This window comes from Vombatus ursinus, unplaced genomic scaffold, assembly GCF_900497805.2.
Source record: "Vombatus ursinus unplaced genomic scaffold, bare-nosed wombat genome assembly UNPS02014798.1, whole genome shotgun sequence".
In the NCBI taxonomy this organism is placed as follows: Eukaryota; Metazoa; Chordata; class Mammalia; order Diprotodontia; family Vombatidae; genus Vombatus; species Vombatus ursinus.
Window position 1 is genome coordinate 60,330,507 of NW_020954576.1, and position 18,123 is coordinate 60,348,629.

The following is an 18,123-nucleotide window of genomic DNA, read 5'->3' on the forward strand; positions in this document are numbered from 1 at the left end:
GTCTTCCAGGTTCTGATTATGTTTGGTTTATTTATACCCACAGTGTTGGCGGCCTTATTTTCCATACTCTTCTGTGACTTCATTTTGGTGTATACAATAGCAGAAAATCAGGAGACCAGCATTTGAGTCCTGGCTCTGATATTACTTGGGTGTGGTCATGATCTCCTTGAACATTAATCACCCTATATGGAAAGTTGGAGGTATTAAGAGTTGTCCTCCTAACCTCATAGGGTTGTTTGGAGCATTTATTTAAATGTACTTTGTAATCTGTAACGATGATGATGATGATGATAATGTCTGAACCTATGATGGTATCTAGGTAGGGAATTCCTTATGTGGAAGCTCTCTCTAGAGATATTCAGATATTCATATGAGCAACTGTCTATAACTTCCAATAGGCCTGTACAACCTGCAGCCAGCTGGATTTTGGGTGGCCAAAGGATTTCCTCTCCATTTTTCAAGGGCCGCTGGAAATCCTTTGGTGGGCCTTATGTTGTACAGGCCTGACTTACAATGTTGGAGAACAGTCTGTGGTACTGAGAAGTTAAATGGGGCCATAGTTATATAACCAGTATGTGTCAAAGTTAGGACTTGAACCCATATCATCTTGACTCCAAGGCAGGCTGGCTGGCTCTCTATTATGCCATACTTCCTCTTTACTGTAGTTATTATATCACACTTATTGATGCATTTTCAGACTTTGATGAGTCCTTAATCTCAGTGGACTTCTCTCTTCTGTTGCTGACTACAACTCATCCATGCCTTTTTATCCTTTGTGATCTTATCCTTTGGCTTTCCATCAATGTCCTGTACAGGATCTCCCCAATATAACAGAGATGAAGCTTTAATTTGGCATTTTATACATATTGAGTGGATAATAGAGCAGTGCATGGGCTATCTGTCATTCTTAGTCTTGTTGTTTGACCATCCCACCCCTTTTTCTTGTCATAAATGTCCTTAATGATGTATTTTTTGCCATTTCATCTCTGCAAGTTTTTATTGACAGTGTGTTACAGACTACTTATACCCTCCTCCTCTTTCAATCAATTGATAAGCATTTAATTAAGCATTTCAATGTACTGGGCTTTATGTTAGGCACTGAGAATACAAAGACATGAAACAGTCTTCTACCCTTAAGGAGCTTACTATTATTATTGTTTAACTTATTTATATTATTACGTTAATTTATTTGTTTACTTCTTAATAATTTGTGTAGCCATTAACTTTGATGTTTCTGTAAGCCTAGGAGATTAACAGTTTTGAGATATCTGTCTGTATCTAGGGAGGGAGAGAAAAGGGGGATAGAGAAAAAGGAGACAGATAGACAGAGACAGAGAGAGAGACAGAGAGATGAAGGAGCAACTGCTTATGGGGAAAAAAAAAGGTTTCTCCAGTTCTAATAATGGGAAAATATTTAAATAAATAGGCATTTACAAAATAAATGAAAATGTTGGAGCTACTTCAATGGCCTCTTCCCAGAGAATATAGAAACTATTACACTATTTTAAAGAGCCTTTAGAATCTTGGAAAGTTACAATTTAATTAGTATTTATGACAAGTAGGTGAAAGACTGGCAATTTAAAGTCATTCTAAAGAAGTTATCTGAGGTAATAACTGCAGAGAGACCAAGTGAGGCAATGAAAAAATCAGATGAAAAGTTCTTTCCTGATAGAACTTTTTAACTTTCTTATAAAGAAACCTAAAAAAGAAAATTCCTTGAGGAGTCAGAAGTGAAGAGAGAGAGAGAGAGAGAGAGAGAGAGAGAGAGAGAGAGAGCCTGAGATGTCTGAGAGAGAATTTGTTCTCTAACAGAAATTAACTTAACACATACTGTCAAGAACAGAATTCTTGAGAGACTTTGGCTGTTAATCTGGAGAATGAAAGATAGGACTGCATTTCAGAAGTGAGAAGTTAAAAAATGAGGGTTGGGGGTAAGTACATCTTTGATCCTTCACACCGCTTAAATATTATAATCATTTATCACTTTGTGTTATTATTCGTTAATTTATTAATAATTGTATAGACATTAACTTTGATGTACATATAAGCTTAGCTTGGTAGTTTTGCTATATCTCTATATTTAGGGAAGGGAAGAAGGGGGGAGAGAGAATAAGAAAGAGAAATAGAAACAGAGAGAGAGAGAGGAAGAGAGAGAGAAAGAGAGAGAGAGAATAATATACATGATCACCTCAAAACCATGCCATATGAAGTTCTAACCTCCGTCTCAGTATGAAATTGAAAGTTCTGTGATCCTGGACTTTGATTAGCATTCATTTTACCTTATTTTGCTGAGTCTCAGGCCACAACTGCATTTTCCAGCCACCTCCATGACATGCTACCTCAATTCCTTTCCCTTTAATTCCCATCTAACTACAGCTGTAAGGTTCAAGAATACTTCAATTTATTGCCCTATTACTCCAAACACTACTCTCTTCCAAAATATTCCTCTCTAGCCACCACATCCCTATGTATTTTCTTCCCTTAATAGAATGTAATCACCCTGAGGGAAAGGACTACTTTGCTTACTCTTATTTGGGTATTCAGAACGACTCTAAGTGCCTAGTATATAGTAAGTGCTGATAAATGCTATTGACAAGACTTGCCCACCAATTAGATATGTGAGGTGAGAATCCCTTGAGGAGGACTCTGAGGTGAAGAACCTGGAATGAATGAAAGGATAGGGATACTTTCCCTAGAAATAAAGAAGTTCAGAAGGGAGAGGGTTTTGAGGAAATAATGAGTTCTGGGTTATACATATCGAGTTTGAGATAGGTATAGACAATCCAATTCTAAATGTTCTAAGTTAGTTTGGGAAACTGGGACAGGTTTTATAGATCTGGGAGTCATCTGCATAGAGATGATATTTGAATGCATGGGAGATGATGAGGTTACCAAAAAATAATGTAGAGAGAGAGAAGTGAGCCTGGGACAGATCCTTAAGATATAACCAAAGAAACATGTTACATATTATGGTTACCTTTCGAATCACCTGCAACTTTAATCTTTCTGATACCATAGTATTCCATTATTTGTAGTCATGTAACATCACTGGGAGAATATTAAAAATATGGGCTTCTGTGGTGTTGAACTTAGGATCACTGAAGTACCTCAACAATTTCCCAAACATATTTTACGTGTAAGTTCTAATAATGATGATGATAAGAGTTTCAGCTCTAAGTTAGGTGGGTAAAACATGGTTTTGTTGGACAATTTGCTTAAATCTTTCTAGCTTTCCACGTTCCCATGCTGTAAGTCAGTCAGTTACCTGGTTTATTGAATATATTCATCATCTTTAAAATGCAACTATCAGGTACTGATCAATTTTCGGGGTTGTAGCAAGAGATGACTGATCACAATAACTGCAAAGCACCTAGAAAATAGTGTGTGACAGAAATATGAAGGTACAGAGGATGCAGGTAAAATGAACAACAGTCTGGGTGTCAACCTGGAGAATTTTAATTATGTTATTTGCAAAATAAAATATTTTGACAGCTACTTTAAAAATGCATGCAAATCCCCAAGTACCTTTTGTATGCTAAAAAGCAAGCAGATGTGTTTGTAGCATTGCTAGTCAGGGCAGCATTTTTTTCCTGGAGTCAATCCTCATGTGTCATTTAGAAAAAAATGCCCATTTTAGTTACTGTGATAGAGGGCAGGAGTTCACTGATAGCATTTTCTGTAGTTGGTGCACAGATCTGTGTCTACTTATCTGAATTTTTATCACAGAGCAATAGGCATCTTCTGGCTGCTGTGAAGACCTGCATCAGACAAGGTTTGCCTTATGGGCATAGATCTGAGGCCAAAATGCTTATGAAATATTAATTGTATGGTGGGGGATGGGGTGCCACTTCACTACAGCTTGGGTTTTGATATAAACTTTCCTTTTGGGAATTTGGAATTATTTTGCAGAGATGAAACTTTCATATAGAGTATTATACTTTTTCCCAAGCCATCTTCTGCAGGATAAAAAAAGTGGCACCAGATTGTAATTAATAATCTCTGCTTCCTCATGGTTTATTAAGGACTCTGGGCTGCAGTACTTGCAATGAATTCCATTTGCTGGAGAGCCCAGAGTGCTATGGCTTTGTTGCCAGCTTGCTTATTTCAAACGCGTTTAGTCCTGGAAATACCTTTCTTCTTTCTCCATTTTATTGTCCTCCTTTTCCCCTTTCCCCATCTTCCCCTTTCTCTTCCTTACCTTTCTCCCTCCTTTCTTCTTTCCTTGCCTTGCCTTTTCCTTCCCTCCCTCCCTTCTTCCTGTGTCTTTCCCTTTCTTCCCCTCCTTCAAAGTAGCCCATTTGAATTTGGGGTGGCTTTAATTGTTGAGAAGTTTTTCCTCACATTAAGTTTGTCTGCCAGCTTGCAACTTTCACCCATTATTCCTAGTTTGCTCCCTCAGGGACAGAACAAGTTCTTTTGAATACTCAAAGGCAGCTATCCTGTTCTCCCAACTCTTTTATTTTCAAGGCTAAAACAACCTACAATTATCCCTTCCTCATTGTGAGTGTTAGGAGCACAGATCTGGAAAAGCAGTGTAAAATTTTTTGGCCCTCCATAACAGAGAAGAAGTCTGAATTATTATGGTATTAAAAGATAAAATAGGTTGGTATTATACAACACTATACACATACTTCGTGCATTTCTGATTTTCTAAATTTTTTCTGTGTCGTCTGCTGGCCTTTGCATGTTGTCTGCAGATTCTGCAAAACTCCCAAACAATTCCCATTTAATCTCTTATGCTGACCCGAGATGCATCCAAACCAAGATGGGGAAAGTCACGATGTAGAAGGAACAACTGCAGTTCCTTCAGCTAATCATGTCATGGCATTATCAGGAGGCTCCTTAACATCCTTGTCAATCTCCTCTCTCACTGAAATACTGATCCAGATGATTGATTGAGGAATGGCTAAAGAAATGGTGGTATATGAATTTGATACAATTATTTTTGGGCTCTAAAAAAGAATGAATATGAAGGATTTGGAGGATCATGGAAAGACTTGTATGAATTGATGTGGAATGAAATAAGAAGCACATACATGACAACATATAACAAAATATATAATAAATGTATATATCATATTATATATAACATACATAATGAAATAGGAAGCATATTTATAATACAATATATAATATTACTACAATAAGGTAAATGAAAAGAACAATAAGATGAAATGGAATGCTACCCAATCACAGTCTAGTTTTAGTCCCAGAGAACAAATGAAAAAACCTAATAACTTTCTTTGGAGAGGTGGAGGACTAAGGGTGTGGAATGATGCATATATTGTCAGATTTGGTGGATATGATGGTTTGTTTTGCTTAACTTTTTTTTCCCAAGGGAAGGCTTACTAGGTAAGGAAGGGCAGGAGGGGGATGTTTACAAATACTTTGATGTAAAAATTAAAAAAAAGCATAAAGGAAGAAACTCTGACCTTTGTTTCTGAAGGTCAAAGATGGTTTTTCTTTGTCCTTTCTAATTTCTTGAAGCACCTGATACAGTGACTATTCAGACAGGTGGGCTCATGCAATTGTGCATATTAACCATAGAAAGTTTAAGTTAAGCGTCTTTCTCAAATTTTAAGGTGTTTGGGCATTACATTTGACCTTCTGGTAATGCTCTTAGATATGTGACCTTTTTCTTTGTTGATACAAACCTTAGTAATCAAATGAAGGAGATGTTATTTGGGGACTTCAGAAATCACTTTTCTTCAGGTCTTATGTTAGCTAATTTCCCCAGATTTTGTCTAAGTCCAGTCTTGGCAAAAGGTGGAAGAGAGACTTCCTCCCCAACTTCCATTTGTTAAAGTCTCTCCATTCCTTCAACTTCATTCCATCAAGTCCTTTCATTCACCCAACATCAGTGCCATCTGTTCAAAGCCCTTTTCTCAAAGAAAATCAGATCTCAATGTCATCAACCTTGCTTTCCTTTGTTCTTACTCATACTCCACTTACCATTTTGTCTAGACTTGTCTTTTGCACCTATCTTACTCTTCCTTGGAAAATACTTAAATGTGTCTTTTCTACTTTTTAGATTATTACCATTTTGAAAACAGGATCTGTCATATCTATCTGTTTCCCTTATTACCTTGGATGGTACCTTGCAATGTTGGTTGAATTTACTTGGAAGGACCATATGATCTCTTAAAGTCTGTTTTAGCTCCATGATTCTGAAACATACATGTTACTTATGTGCTGTGATGATAATCATGATAGGAACAAACCAACAAATCATGGACTGACACTTTAAATTCCATAATCACATACCTTTTATTATAATGTAATGTTTAAATAGCATGATGAGATTAATTCTGTGATCTTTACCTTGGAGAAGCATTTCCAGCTTTGATATTAGTATGAAATCTGTCCACTGAATTAAAAAAAAAGAAATATTATTTGAAAGTGCAGGAAAATTCTCTTTATAAGTCTGATGTTGGGAAGAATAGAACTAATACATACTTAGATGGCTTATAAACTTGTGACATGACTAAATATGATTTGGTAGTTGTTACATCTTAATCTGAGTACTAAGGAACCATAGTATAAATAGGGTTTCTACTAAATGAGACTCAACAAGCATTTATTAAGCAATTACTCTGTGCATGGGTCAGGAAGACCTGTGCTTAAATCCTGCTTCAGACACACGCTGGCTGTGTGACCTGGACAATTCCCCAGGCAGCTCTATAGAAATTGTATAGCAGATGCCCATTTGTCTTGGTAAAGGGAGTTCCCTTAACATTCCACTCTGCATCTGCTGTTCTTGTTGTTGCTGAGTTGTTTCAGACTTTCTGTGACCTCATTTAAGGTTTTCTTGGCAAAGATACTGGAGTGATTGGCCATTCCCTTCTCCAGTTCATTTTACATATGAGGAAACTAAGGCAAAAAAGGTTAAGTGATTTGTCCAGGGTCACCCAGCTAGTAAGTGTCTGAGGCCAGATCTGAACTCAGGTCCTCCTGAATCCAGGGCCAGCACTCTATCCACTACTGCTGCTTTGCCCATTTTCAACTCCATAAAACAAGAGGCCTGGCTCAAGTTCAGCTCCTTACCTATAATCTCATCGCCATGCTGCTAACTCTAGCCTTGATTGGCACCATTTCCGTCAACCTCTTTTCCCCTCTTTTTGGAGGGATGGAGGGTAGAATACCAAACTCCTCCTAATGCCTTCCTTTGTAGAAGGCAGAAACTAGATGTCTTGGCTCACTCCATTCTGTGTGTACTGCTCTGCCTGGTTTCAGCACCACAGAACAAGATGTCCCTGAAATGGATACCCCACAGTCTTCCCCCCTCATTTCCTGCCTCTTTTTGTGTGTTGTCCCTCTCCCCCCATTAGATTGTAAGCTCCTTGAGGTCAGAGACTTTCTTTTTATTAATTGTATCCTCAGTGTTTAGCACATTTCCTGGCACATAGTAGGCACTTAACAAACATTCATTGGATGGGCCATATAACAATGAAATCAGAGGTCTAGTCCTCCCCCAAGTGTGCAAAGCACTAAGCTAGGGCCTGGGGGTAGAAAGACAGAAAGCAAAGCTCCTTCCCTCAAGGAACTTATATTCTACTTGGGAGCTGGGGGGAGACCAAATGTTAAAAAAAATACAAGATAATCAGAGAAGGGAGAAAACCAATGGTTAGAGGAACCAGGAATGACTTCCTATAGGAGGGAGCACCTTAGCTGAGCCTTGAAGGAAGCCAAGGTTTCTAAGAGGCAGAGGAGAGGAGAGCGTGCGATTTTGGGCTTGGTGGATGGCACACACCATCATCCACAGAGATGGGTGATGGAACACAACACAGAGATGGAGGAGGAAATGTTGAGTCTGGGGAACATCTAGGAAGACAATCAGTATAGGAAGAGGAGCAGTGTGAAACAGGACTTCTCACAAAGCAAGAAGCAGTTCTTTCCATTTATAAAACAGCCTGTAGTGTTTTCTCTTTCTCCGTAGTGGTGGATGGTTAAGGAAGCTGCTTCTAATGGCACTGATTTTTGCAAAGTTCAGTTCCAAATGATGCTACCCATTCTGCCACTGTTATTTTGGTGACTGCGGTGCCAGTTTGCTCAGGCTTTCTGCCTAACCTTCCAGTGTCACCAACCTTGCTTTCCTTTGCTCTCTCTCTCAATGTGCTGCAGGGAATAGTTTCTCTACAGCCAAGGATCTCACAGAGGAGATTAGGTCGTTAACATCTGAGAGAGAAGGGCTGGAGGGCCTGATCAACAAGCTGCTGGTGCTGAGTGCCAGGAACGTCAGGAAACTGGAGAGAATTAAAGAAGATTACAACAGACTGAGACAAGAAATAGAGCAGGGGGAGACTGCCTATGGTAAGTAGTTCGCCAACTGTTGGCTGACAGAGAGCTTGCTATGACTGTGTCAGGGGCAGAACAATACTGCTTCATGTGAATACTGATGCAAAGGGTGACAGAGAGAACACTTTCCCTGTTGGGGACTGGGGATGGGGAAGATTTTTGGCAGGCATTTGACTAACAGGAGGAGGCTGGATCTGTTGTCAGTTTTTGTCTTGTTATATTCATGAGTGACATTTTTTCCCCCTTCCCCTCTGAGTTTGCTAATGATCTTTTGATCATTTAGCACAATCTTTCTGTTGGCTCGGATGTTTGAGCTATTTCTTTGGTTGACACTTATTTTGGTATTTTAAAACTTAACAAATTGTGTCTGTGTGTAAAGGTTGGTAAAGCTGTGTTTGCATGCTTGAGAATGATGAGATATTGTTGAAGTACAATAGAAAAAAAGTTTATGAAAGATGTGGAATGAAAGAAGCAACACTGGAATAGTATATGTACTTATTACAACAGTATAAATGAAAAAATCACTACAAGGAAGCCAAACTCTGAATCACTGAAAATCTAATAATGGTTCCAGACAATAGATAACAGATAATAAAGCACAAGGTTACGTACATTGTCAGATGCATTCAGTGTTTTGGTTTGCTTACTTGCTTTTTTCTTTTTTTTGATAACAATATTCTATTCTGAGGCTTGAGTGAGAATGGGAGTGGGGCATATTCAGAATAATAGTGATATAATAACAAAAGTCATTCATAAAAATGTATTAAATTAAAATGGAAAAGCTTATAAAAATAGCATGTACCATGTTGTATTCAAGCCACAGGTAGTTTCATAAGTGGGTACCTATGTATGTGTGAGGTGGGGGGGGAAAGGTGTTGGTTTGGAAAGAAGAGGAGATTGAGGTCTAAATTCCATAGTGTTTATGGCTTTGAGAATCACTGAATTTCAGACTTGGAAGAGACCCCACCCTCCATGCTTACTTACTTGTGCTGTAGCTAAGTCACCTGACTTCTTTGTGCCTCAGTTTCTACATGTGTAAAATGAAGTTGTTGGACTAGTGGTCTCTGAGGTTCTTTCCAGCTCTAAGTCTACAATTTGAGGACTCTATACCTTCTATACCAACCTCAATTTGAACAGAAATCTCCTCTATGATATTTCTGAGTCATTTCAGGGCTCAGTAGCATCTGACTTTTTGTGAAACCCATTTGGGGTTTTCTTGGCAATGACACTGGAGTGGTTTGCTACTTCCTTCTCTAGTTCATTTTCAGATGAGTAACTGAGGCAAAAAAAGGTTAAGTGACTTGCCCAGGGTCACACAGTTAGTAAGTATCTGAGGCCATATTTGAACTCAAGAAGATGAGTCTTCCTGACTTCAGGCTAGTACTCTATTCACTGCACCACCTACCTGCCCCAATAATATGCCCAGTCAACCTCTAAAGACCACCAGTTATGGGGAACATATATCCATTTCTCTATAGTTGTATTTATTGGGAAATTTGTCTTTATGTAGAGTGTGATCTTTAAAAAGGTTCAAGAGAGGTGATTTCTGAGGAATTTAATCATTTTATTAATAATACCAGCATGTTCATTAGTAAAAAGATGGCCATTTGGCTGTCTCTTTCTTAGACCAAAGACAGTCATGGAGGCAGGTTTGTGACTTAAATGTCCCTTGGAAGAATAGTGTTCCTGAGGGTGGCAATCAACTCTGATTGGTTAATAATCAATGAGAGGGTGAATATTACAGTGAAGAACTGAACCTATGAACTTTGATTATGTCATTTGTTTCTAGTTACCCCCAGCCTTGGGTAGTCTATTCAAAGAATTTATCACTACCCAAACCTGAATAGAGCACAATGGCTTCCCCACCTGGGTGGGGTTTTAGTCTAATCTCATTTTCAGTAATGTCCTTCAAGAGACTGAACTTTTGAGATCAGGACTAAGAACTCTGGTTCTCCCCAAATCATTGGTTATAATTAATCATTTCTCTCAGAGCCCAAATTGTTTTGCAATTTCCACTCACTGCTTCTCTCCTCACTCTCTTCCATATGACAGCCCTTCAAATATTTGAAAACAGCTTTCTTGTTCTCCCCAGGTTTTCTCTTCTCTAGGCTAAGCATTTTCAGCCACTTTAAACATTCGTCTACCTTCTCTGGATATGCTCCAGTTTGTGTTATCTAAAATTTGGCCCACAGAACTCAATATATCCTTCCCAGACTGCTCTAGCTGTTTCATCTACTGGCTCTAGCTATTTTTGTTCTCTTGCATGCTTCTCCTTCGCTTCAGCCTTTCCTAGTCTTCTGTATTATGTGTCCTGTCAGTATTCACTGCCTGGTCCCCACATCTGGGAGCTACTACATGAATGACCATCCTGCCTTTCTCCATAGCAGCTGGTGAAGTCTTCCTTTTGAGACGTTTCTTTCCAGTGCCTGCCAGTCACTCTAACTGAAGAGCCATCCCTCCCTCTGCTTCTCTTTGGAGACCTTCTGGACTGCATAGAATTGTGATTTCCTGCCCCACTCAACATGTTCTGCAAAATAGCCCTCATTGATCCATTTTGTTTTTCCCTGCGACACATTTCGTCCTTATTCTTTTCTTCTTCATTTTTTGTTTCCTCTTTCCTTTTCTTTTCTTACTCGGTGACAACTGTCATACTTTTCAAACTGTTCACCTTATGTTTCCTCTTTCCAAGAGAATCATTTTTTCTTTGATTGCTCATCTCCCTCTTGTCTCACTTTAGCTATTCTGGACATCCCTCCCTCCGGTGCTAATGCCCCTCACCCCAGTATTAATTATTCCAATAGCCCCACAATGCAAGTCTAAGATCCCTGAGGTTCTCTCTGCATCCTGAGTTGGCATTTATATAGTCTATTTTCAGCAAAATGTGAATTTCCTTTTTTAGAGAGGATCTTCTTATCTATATTTTTTCCCATTTATCCATGAACCTAGGACCTTCATGTAGGTTTAAGCTTGAGGTATATTTAAATATTTTAAGCATACAGTTTGGATACCATTTCTTGAGTTTGGGAAGTGAATAAATATGCTCTTTGGCAAAATAAATTTACATCCATTTGTCCTATATCTAGTTCGGTCAGTTACAAGCTAAAGCAATCTGACTGCTAAAATTATAAAATATCCATGAAGTATCCCTTTTAAAAGACTAGTTTAATAAGCTATTATAGCTATTGAGGGCAAGGCCTACATAGCACAATGAATTACTCATTCATTCATTCATTCATTCATTCATTCATTCATCCAATAAGTATTTTTTAAGTATCTACTATATGCCAAACACTATACTAGAAGCTAGGGATGTGTAGATTAAAAAAATTAAATACTTGAGAGAATGAATTAATATCTGATAGATATGGCCTTATTGTTAGAGCAAGGGTCAAGGCCTTGTAACTTGGAGGGAGTCAATCAATGCATGCCAAATTAATAAAAAACAATATTCTTTTGGTTTAGGAAGACTCACTTGAAAGACAGATGGTATGATAGAAAAAAGAATGAATCTGGTGACAGAGGGCCTAGATTCAAATCCTGACTTTTCTACTTGTTACCCGCGTGACCTTAGGCAGATTATTTAACCTCTCTGCATCTGTTTCCTTGTCTTTATAATGAGGGAGTTGCACTAGATGGCTTCTTCTGACCTTTCTTATCCTATATCTATGACAGCTATATGGTTCTTTGTGGTTTGTTAGAGCATATTGCCCTGCTATCTCTCACTCAAATTATAGAGCAGTCAGGGCTGCCTTGAGGTTGTAAGTTCCAGACAGAGATAAGCCCAAAGTAGAGAGTGAAATTTACCAGATCCAGCTAAAGCTTTTTTCTTTGTAAAACATGACAAGAGAAAGACATGTATTCATGTCTGGAGTTCCTCCCTCTCTTTTTCTTTCCTTTTTTTTTTTTTTAGGCAATTGGGTTAAATGACTTTCCCAGGATCACATTTGGTCTGAGGCCAGATTTGAACTCAGGTCCTCCTGATTTCAGGGCCAGTACTCTATCCACTGCACCACTTAGCTGCCCCTGGAGTTCTTCTCAATCAGACAAAATGAAAGGGATCTTGAGTTATAGTCCTAAGCTGACCACAAGGAGGAAAACTAGGTTTGAAACTTAATATTCTTTAATGAGACAGCTCCGAAAGGCAGGGACTCGATCACATTTTTGTCCTTAAAGAAATAACTAGTTTTTTTTGACTAAGTAATAAAGGCTATTTTCTGCCTCATTTCTTACCTAGCCTTAATCACTGAATGAGTGTTGCCTCAGTCAAATTGAGATATGTTAAAGACCTTATTTTAAAAAGGCCAAGGTCTCCCATTGCATTAGGGCCATCTCCAGTCATCCTTATCTATATCTTGCCACTGGACCCAATGGCTCCAGAGGAGAAAGTGAGGTGGGTGACTTTGAACAGCCCTCCTTCACTTAAATCCAATTCACTTGTATGTCATGGCCCTGAAGTCATGGTCCTTTTTGAGAACTTGGAACAAAGGACAAACAACAAGAGAAGGACCTTTTGAACTTCAGAGGATTAAAGGATTTTGGACTTCCCATCAGTGTCCTAATCTTAGCATAACAGAAGACATAAGATAATATAACATAACATAATGTAACATAACGTAACGTAATGTAATGGAAGTATTTACATTGGAAGACAAGGACAAGGTAATCACACTGAAGAAAGGCAGTTTTAAGACTCTACAAGAAGCTCAGCAGAGAACTTGTCCCATTCCTAAGAGGAGCTCTAGAATTATATCCATAATGGCAGAAAAGGACTTTTAGCACCCAGAAGCTGTGACTCTTTGCTATATTTGCACTCCAAGTTTGAGCCCAATTTCCCCTAGACCCTGTATGTACTGGTTGGAGAATATGTCACAGACTTCTGGGATACGTTTTTATAACAACTATTCCTACTGTGCCATCCCTAACTAAAAGCAAATTGTCTAATTGATATCAACTGATAATGGAAGGAAGCTAACCAATGGGAGCCAGTGAGCTATAGAATTAGAAAGTCATTTACTCTCACCAACTCTCAAAGCTACTCCTAGAACCCTGAAGGGAGACATGTCAGCTGAGCTCTGGGAATGGAACCTACCAGGTTAAGTGGGAATTGGAATAATAGCTCCAGAGCATATGCTACAACATGAAAATCTTTGGAAGGGTTTGAGTTATTCTTTCCTCTTCATGGGGTCCTATAAAGTCAGTAAGAGTATATTTATGGCCCATATGCCCTCCCATTAATGTATATTTTCCAGTTGGTTCAGCAATTCAGTGCCTGTTTCTGCTATATATATATATATATATATATATTTTCACTTTGCTGATAAGATGCTTTTGCAGGGTTGGGGGAGGGTTCACATCCTTGAATAATAATAATAATAGCTGCCATTTATATAGCACTGTATAGTTTGCAGAGCACTTTTCCTTATACCAATGATATATTAAGTACAAATATTATTCACATTTTACAGATGCAGAAAGCTAAGTCAATGCAAGATTGAGGAACTTATTGGGGTCATATGGCCAGTATAAGTGGAAGAGCCAAAACTCAACCCAAGGCTTCTGAATTCAATTACAGGGGTTTTTTTTTTTTTCCCCACCACAATCCATTGCACAGCATAACATCAGTCTATAATTAATAATTAGGTTGCAGAGAATTTATGTCCTTCCCTCTGTCCTTCCCACACACTATAGTATGGAGTGTGATTTCTTTTGACTTGATTTGTATAAGCAGTATAAATTATCACCATGAATACTTTTTAATGTACTTTGGCTTACAAATTGTTTTAAGCTGAAAAAAGAATAAGAATCTATGATCTTCAAACACCTTATTTTTGGCACAAAATGGGAATCCTGTTACATCTAAGACTGTGGGAGTTGTGATAGAGATGGACAAATTTAGTCTAGAGATATTTTCAGTGAAACTGTTGTGCTATTGAAATCCATTAATAGCCCCCATATTTTTTTTTTCAAAGAATAAAGCATACAATATTTTGAGGAGTTCATAATTGTCATTTCACAAAGTACTTTATATGTGATGAATAAAACATAAACAAATGGAATGAGAATTTGTTACCTTAGAGGATTCTAAATTGCAGATGGCTCATTATCATCATGAAGGCCTTCTTTGTGACTTGCACTGGCTTTTCACTGTATCTCCTGTTCATTCTCCTAGATCCACTTCTAGCACCTGTTGAGGGATAAGTGGAGTAAATGATGATTGACTTGGAAATGCTTTGGGCTGAATGTAACTTCAAGCAACCAATAGGTGACCTCCTAGCCTGCAAGGCAGACTTTCCAAATGAGGGAGCTAATCCTGCCCTGCCCTGCTCTGATCAGGCTACACCTGGAATAATGTATTCACATGCATACATCACATTTTGGAAAGACAAACTGGAATTTTTCCAGAAGAAGGTGACCAGGAAGGCAAAAGTAGTAGGGAATGTGATATATAAGGATCAGTTGAAAGAGTTAGGGTTTCTTAGCCTGGAGAAGAGATTTAGAAAGAAATGATGGTAGCCTTTAAGAATTTGAAGGGTTGATACTTGGAAGAAGAATTAGATTTTTCTGCCTGGACCTAGATGGAAAAAATAGTGATGTATAAGAGTTGGAGAGAGTCAAATTCAGGTTCAGTATAAAGAAAAATTTCCTAACAACAAAAGATGACCAAAAGAAGAAAGGACTTCAGAAGCAGTGAGTTCACTCTCATTGGAGGTCCTTCAGTCAGTAGCTGGATAACAGTTTGTTACAAATGTTGTAAAAGGGTTTCTTACTCAGATCTGAGGTGGACTACATAGTCTTTGCTGTTGTTTTTTTTTCCCTTTTTCTTTCTGGATTTGTTTCATACTGGTGAACAAAATGAATAATTTTGGAGGGAAAAAAAAAGAACTCCCAATTGAAACAGAGTAATTTGGGTTCTTAGTAAATTCAACTTTAATAAAGGTAAACCACATTCCACATTCTACTAGTTGTTGGATTTGTGGGTCAAGAAAACATATTTTGCAAAGGCTGTCTTATGTGCATTTATAAATCTGTAGTAGGTGGAAGGGAAATGCTGTGTGCAGACATGTGTTATGTTCTGATGTCTGTACCTGGGCACCCCTTCTCTAGCCATTGGGGATGATGAGTAAGCTCAGCTGACAAGCAACTCTTCAAGGTTAGAACAGAAACAGACAGATCATTCATTCTTCAAGGTGTGACTTCTGAAACAGAGTAAGTCTCTATCCTGGATCCACATGAGGATAGGAATAGAGAGTGTGATTTCATTGGTGTAGGGAACTCCATGAAGAGAAAACTCTCTTCTTTCTGCCAGTGCAGGTCAGGATCTTCTCTGAAATTTATAGTGTTAGAGAGTGGCTTGGAAAAATGAGAGCTTAAGTCATTTGTCCAAGATCGTACAATCAGTATTTGTTAGAGGAAGGATTTGAATTCACCTTGTTCTGGCTCCAAGGCCAGCACTCTATTTATTATATCCCATGTTGCCAACACAGATAATTGTTAATACTCTCATGTACCACAATGAAAACACAAGGGGAGTATGACCTAGGCATCAAGACTGGAGGAATGTCCAACTTTTTTGCTCCTCCCAGATTCCACCCATCTCTTCATCTATACTCACACTACCCATTCTCACCACGTACTCTGCTCATTACCATGTATTAAGCATTCATTCTCACTGCCTGACATGGCTAAATACCCTAGCAGAAGTACTGATGTGATAGATATCTTTGTCTTCCAGTCAACAAGCATTTATTAAGCACCTACTATATATGTTCCAGGCACTGTGTTAAATCCTAGAGAGTCAAAAAAAGGCAAAAGCCTATGATGAGCTCATAGTCTCATGGGGGAGATAACAATTATGTAAAACAAGATACATATAGGATTAATTAAAGATAATCAACAGAAGGAAGGCATTAACATCAAGGGGATTCAAGAAAGGCTTTTTGAAGAAGGCAGTTAGGATTTGAAGGAAGACAATCTCCCCATTTGCATATTTCCCAAAGTCCTAGCACTGGAGACACATTTCAAGGCAATTGCCTACATCATTTGCAAAGTTCTTCTTCTTCAGCCTCCATGTCCCTTAGTGCCTCGTTCTTTTAAGAACACTAACAATAATCAATCAATCATCATCATTATTATCATCAATAATCAATCAATAGATCACCAAAGATTTACTAAGTGCCTACTATGTGCCAGACACTGTGCTAGGTATTGAGAATATAGAAAAATATGAAACAGTTCCTTTCTTAAAAATTTTTTAAAATTTATTTTATTTTTAATTTATGGAATAAAACAAGCATTTCTATAACATAGTATAATAAAAAAGATGATTGCACATGAAACTGTAAATCTATTATGTATAACTTGCTATTCCTTTTAAATATATAATGAAGTTATCATGTAAATTTCTTATTTTTCTCCTCTCCTTCCCCCACCCCCCGGTGTTTACCAGTTCCTTTTCATAAGAAGCTTATAGTCTAAATTACTTTCAGAAGTTTATATAATGAGTCACTTAGCTGAGGGCTATATTACAATATTAATTTAATCTTGGGTAAAATCTGTGTATGTTTAGGAAATAGGGAATCACCAGCTTTTAGTATGTCTTTTTTTTTGTTGTTGTTCCATTGGGTGCATATGTGATGAACTTAAAACATTCAAAGTCGATTATAATTGATCCCTTAGTATTTACACCCTCAATTTCACCTTGATTCAATTCCAGAAACATTTATTAAGCCCCTACTGTGTGCAATGCAATGTGCTAAATGTTGAGTATACAAGGATAAAAAACAAAGCAGGCCTTGCACATAATAAGCCTCACAGGGTTCATCTTTTTCTACTGAATCAGAAAAAACATGTACATAGAAAAATATGAAATATATACAAAATAAATATGAAGTCATTTGGGGGATGTAGGGACTAACAACATGGAGAGCTGCAAAGACCTCTTTTGGAAGTCAAACCACTCTTGTGCTTAGAAGAGAGATAGAGATTTTATGAGGTGGAGGTCATCTTTTTTCCTCTGACACTGCCACCATACTGATCCAAGCCCTCATCATCTGAATGTTGATGATTACCTGGATGTTGTAATAGCCTGATGGATGATCAGCCCACCACGAATCTTTCCCCTCTCCAATCTATCCTCCACTCAACTATCAAAGTAATCTTCCTTAAGTGTAGGTCTGACCATGTCACCCCATCTTCGACCCCCCAATAAACTCCAATAGCTTCCTATCACTTCCAGGATTAAATATAAAATCTTCTGTTTAGCATTCAAAGTCCTTCATAACCTGCCAAGCCCCCTCCCACTTTCCTATTCTTAAATGCTTCCTTTCCCTCTCACATACGCTGGGACCCAATGATGCTGACCTTAGTATTCCTTCAATAAGACGTCCCATCTTTAGACTCCAGTAATTTTCACTGGTTGTCTCACATGCCTGGAATTCTCTCCTTCCTTCCTTTTGTCAACTGGCTTCCATCAAGTTCCAACTAAAATCCCATCTTCTACAGGAAGTCTTTCCCAATCTGCCTTAATTTTAGTGCCTTCCCCCTAAGTATTATTTCCTGTTTATCCTGTCTACAACTTGTTTTTACATAGTTGTTTGCATTTTGTCTCCCTTGTTAGACTGTGAGCTACACCTTGAGGGCAGAGACTGTCTTTTGCCTTTCTTTGTATCCCTAGTGCTCAGCACAGTACATAGTAGGTACTTAATAAATGCTTGTTGACTACCTACTTACATTCCAGACATAGGGGACCACCATTACAAAGACATAGACATGGGAAATGGAATATTATATACACATAACAGTTGGCAGGGCAATTTGACTGAAATGGAA

At 38.2% G+C, this 18,123-nt stretch overlaps 1 protein-coding gene across 1 annotated transcript in view; it reads left to right on the plus strand.

Annotated features, from left to right (window-relative positions):
- The window catches only part of LOC114049453 (disrupted in schizophrenia 1 protein-like), a 508,708-nt gene that overhangs the window by 202,614 nt on the left and 287,971 nt on the right, over window positions 1–18,123 (plus strand). Inside the window, exon 11 of the mRNA XM_027870705.1 lies at window positions 8,122–8,310. Coding sequence (XP_027726506.1) covers window positions 8,122–8,310 — 189 coding nt within the window. The remainder of the gene's footprint in view (window positions 1–8,121; window positions 8,311–18,123) is intronic.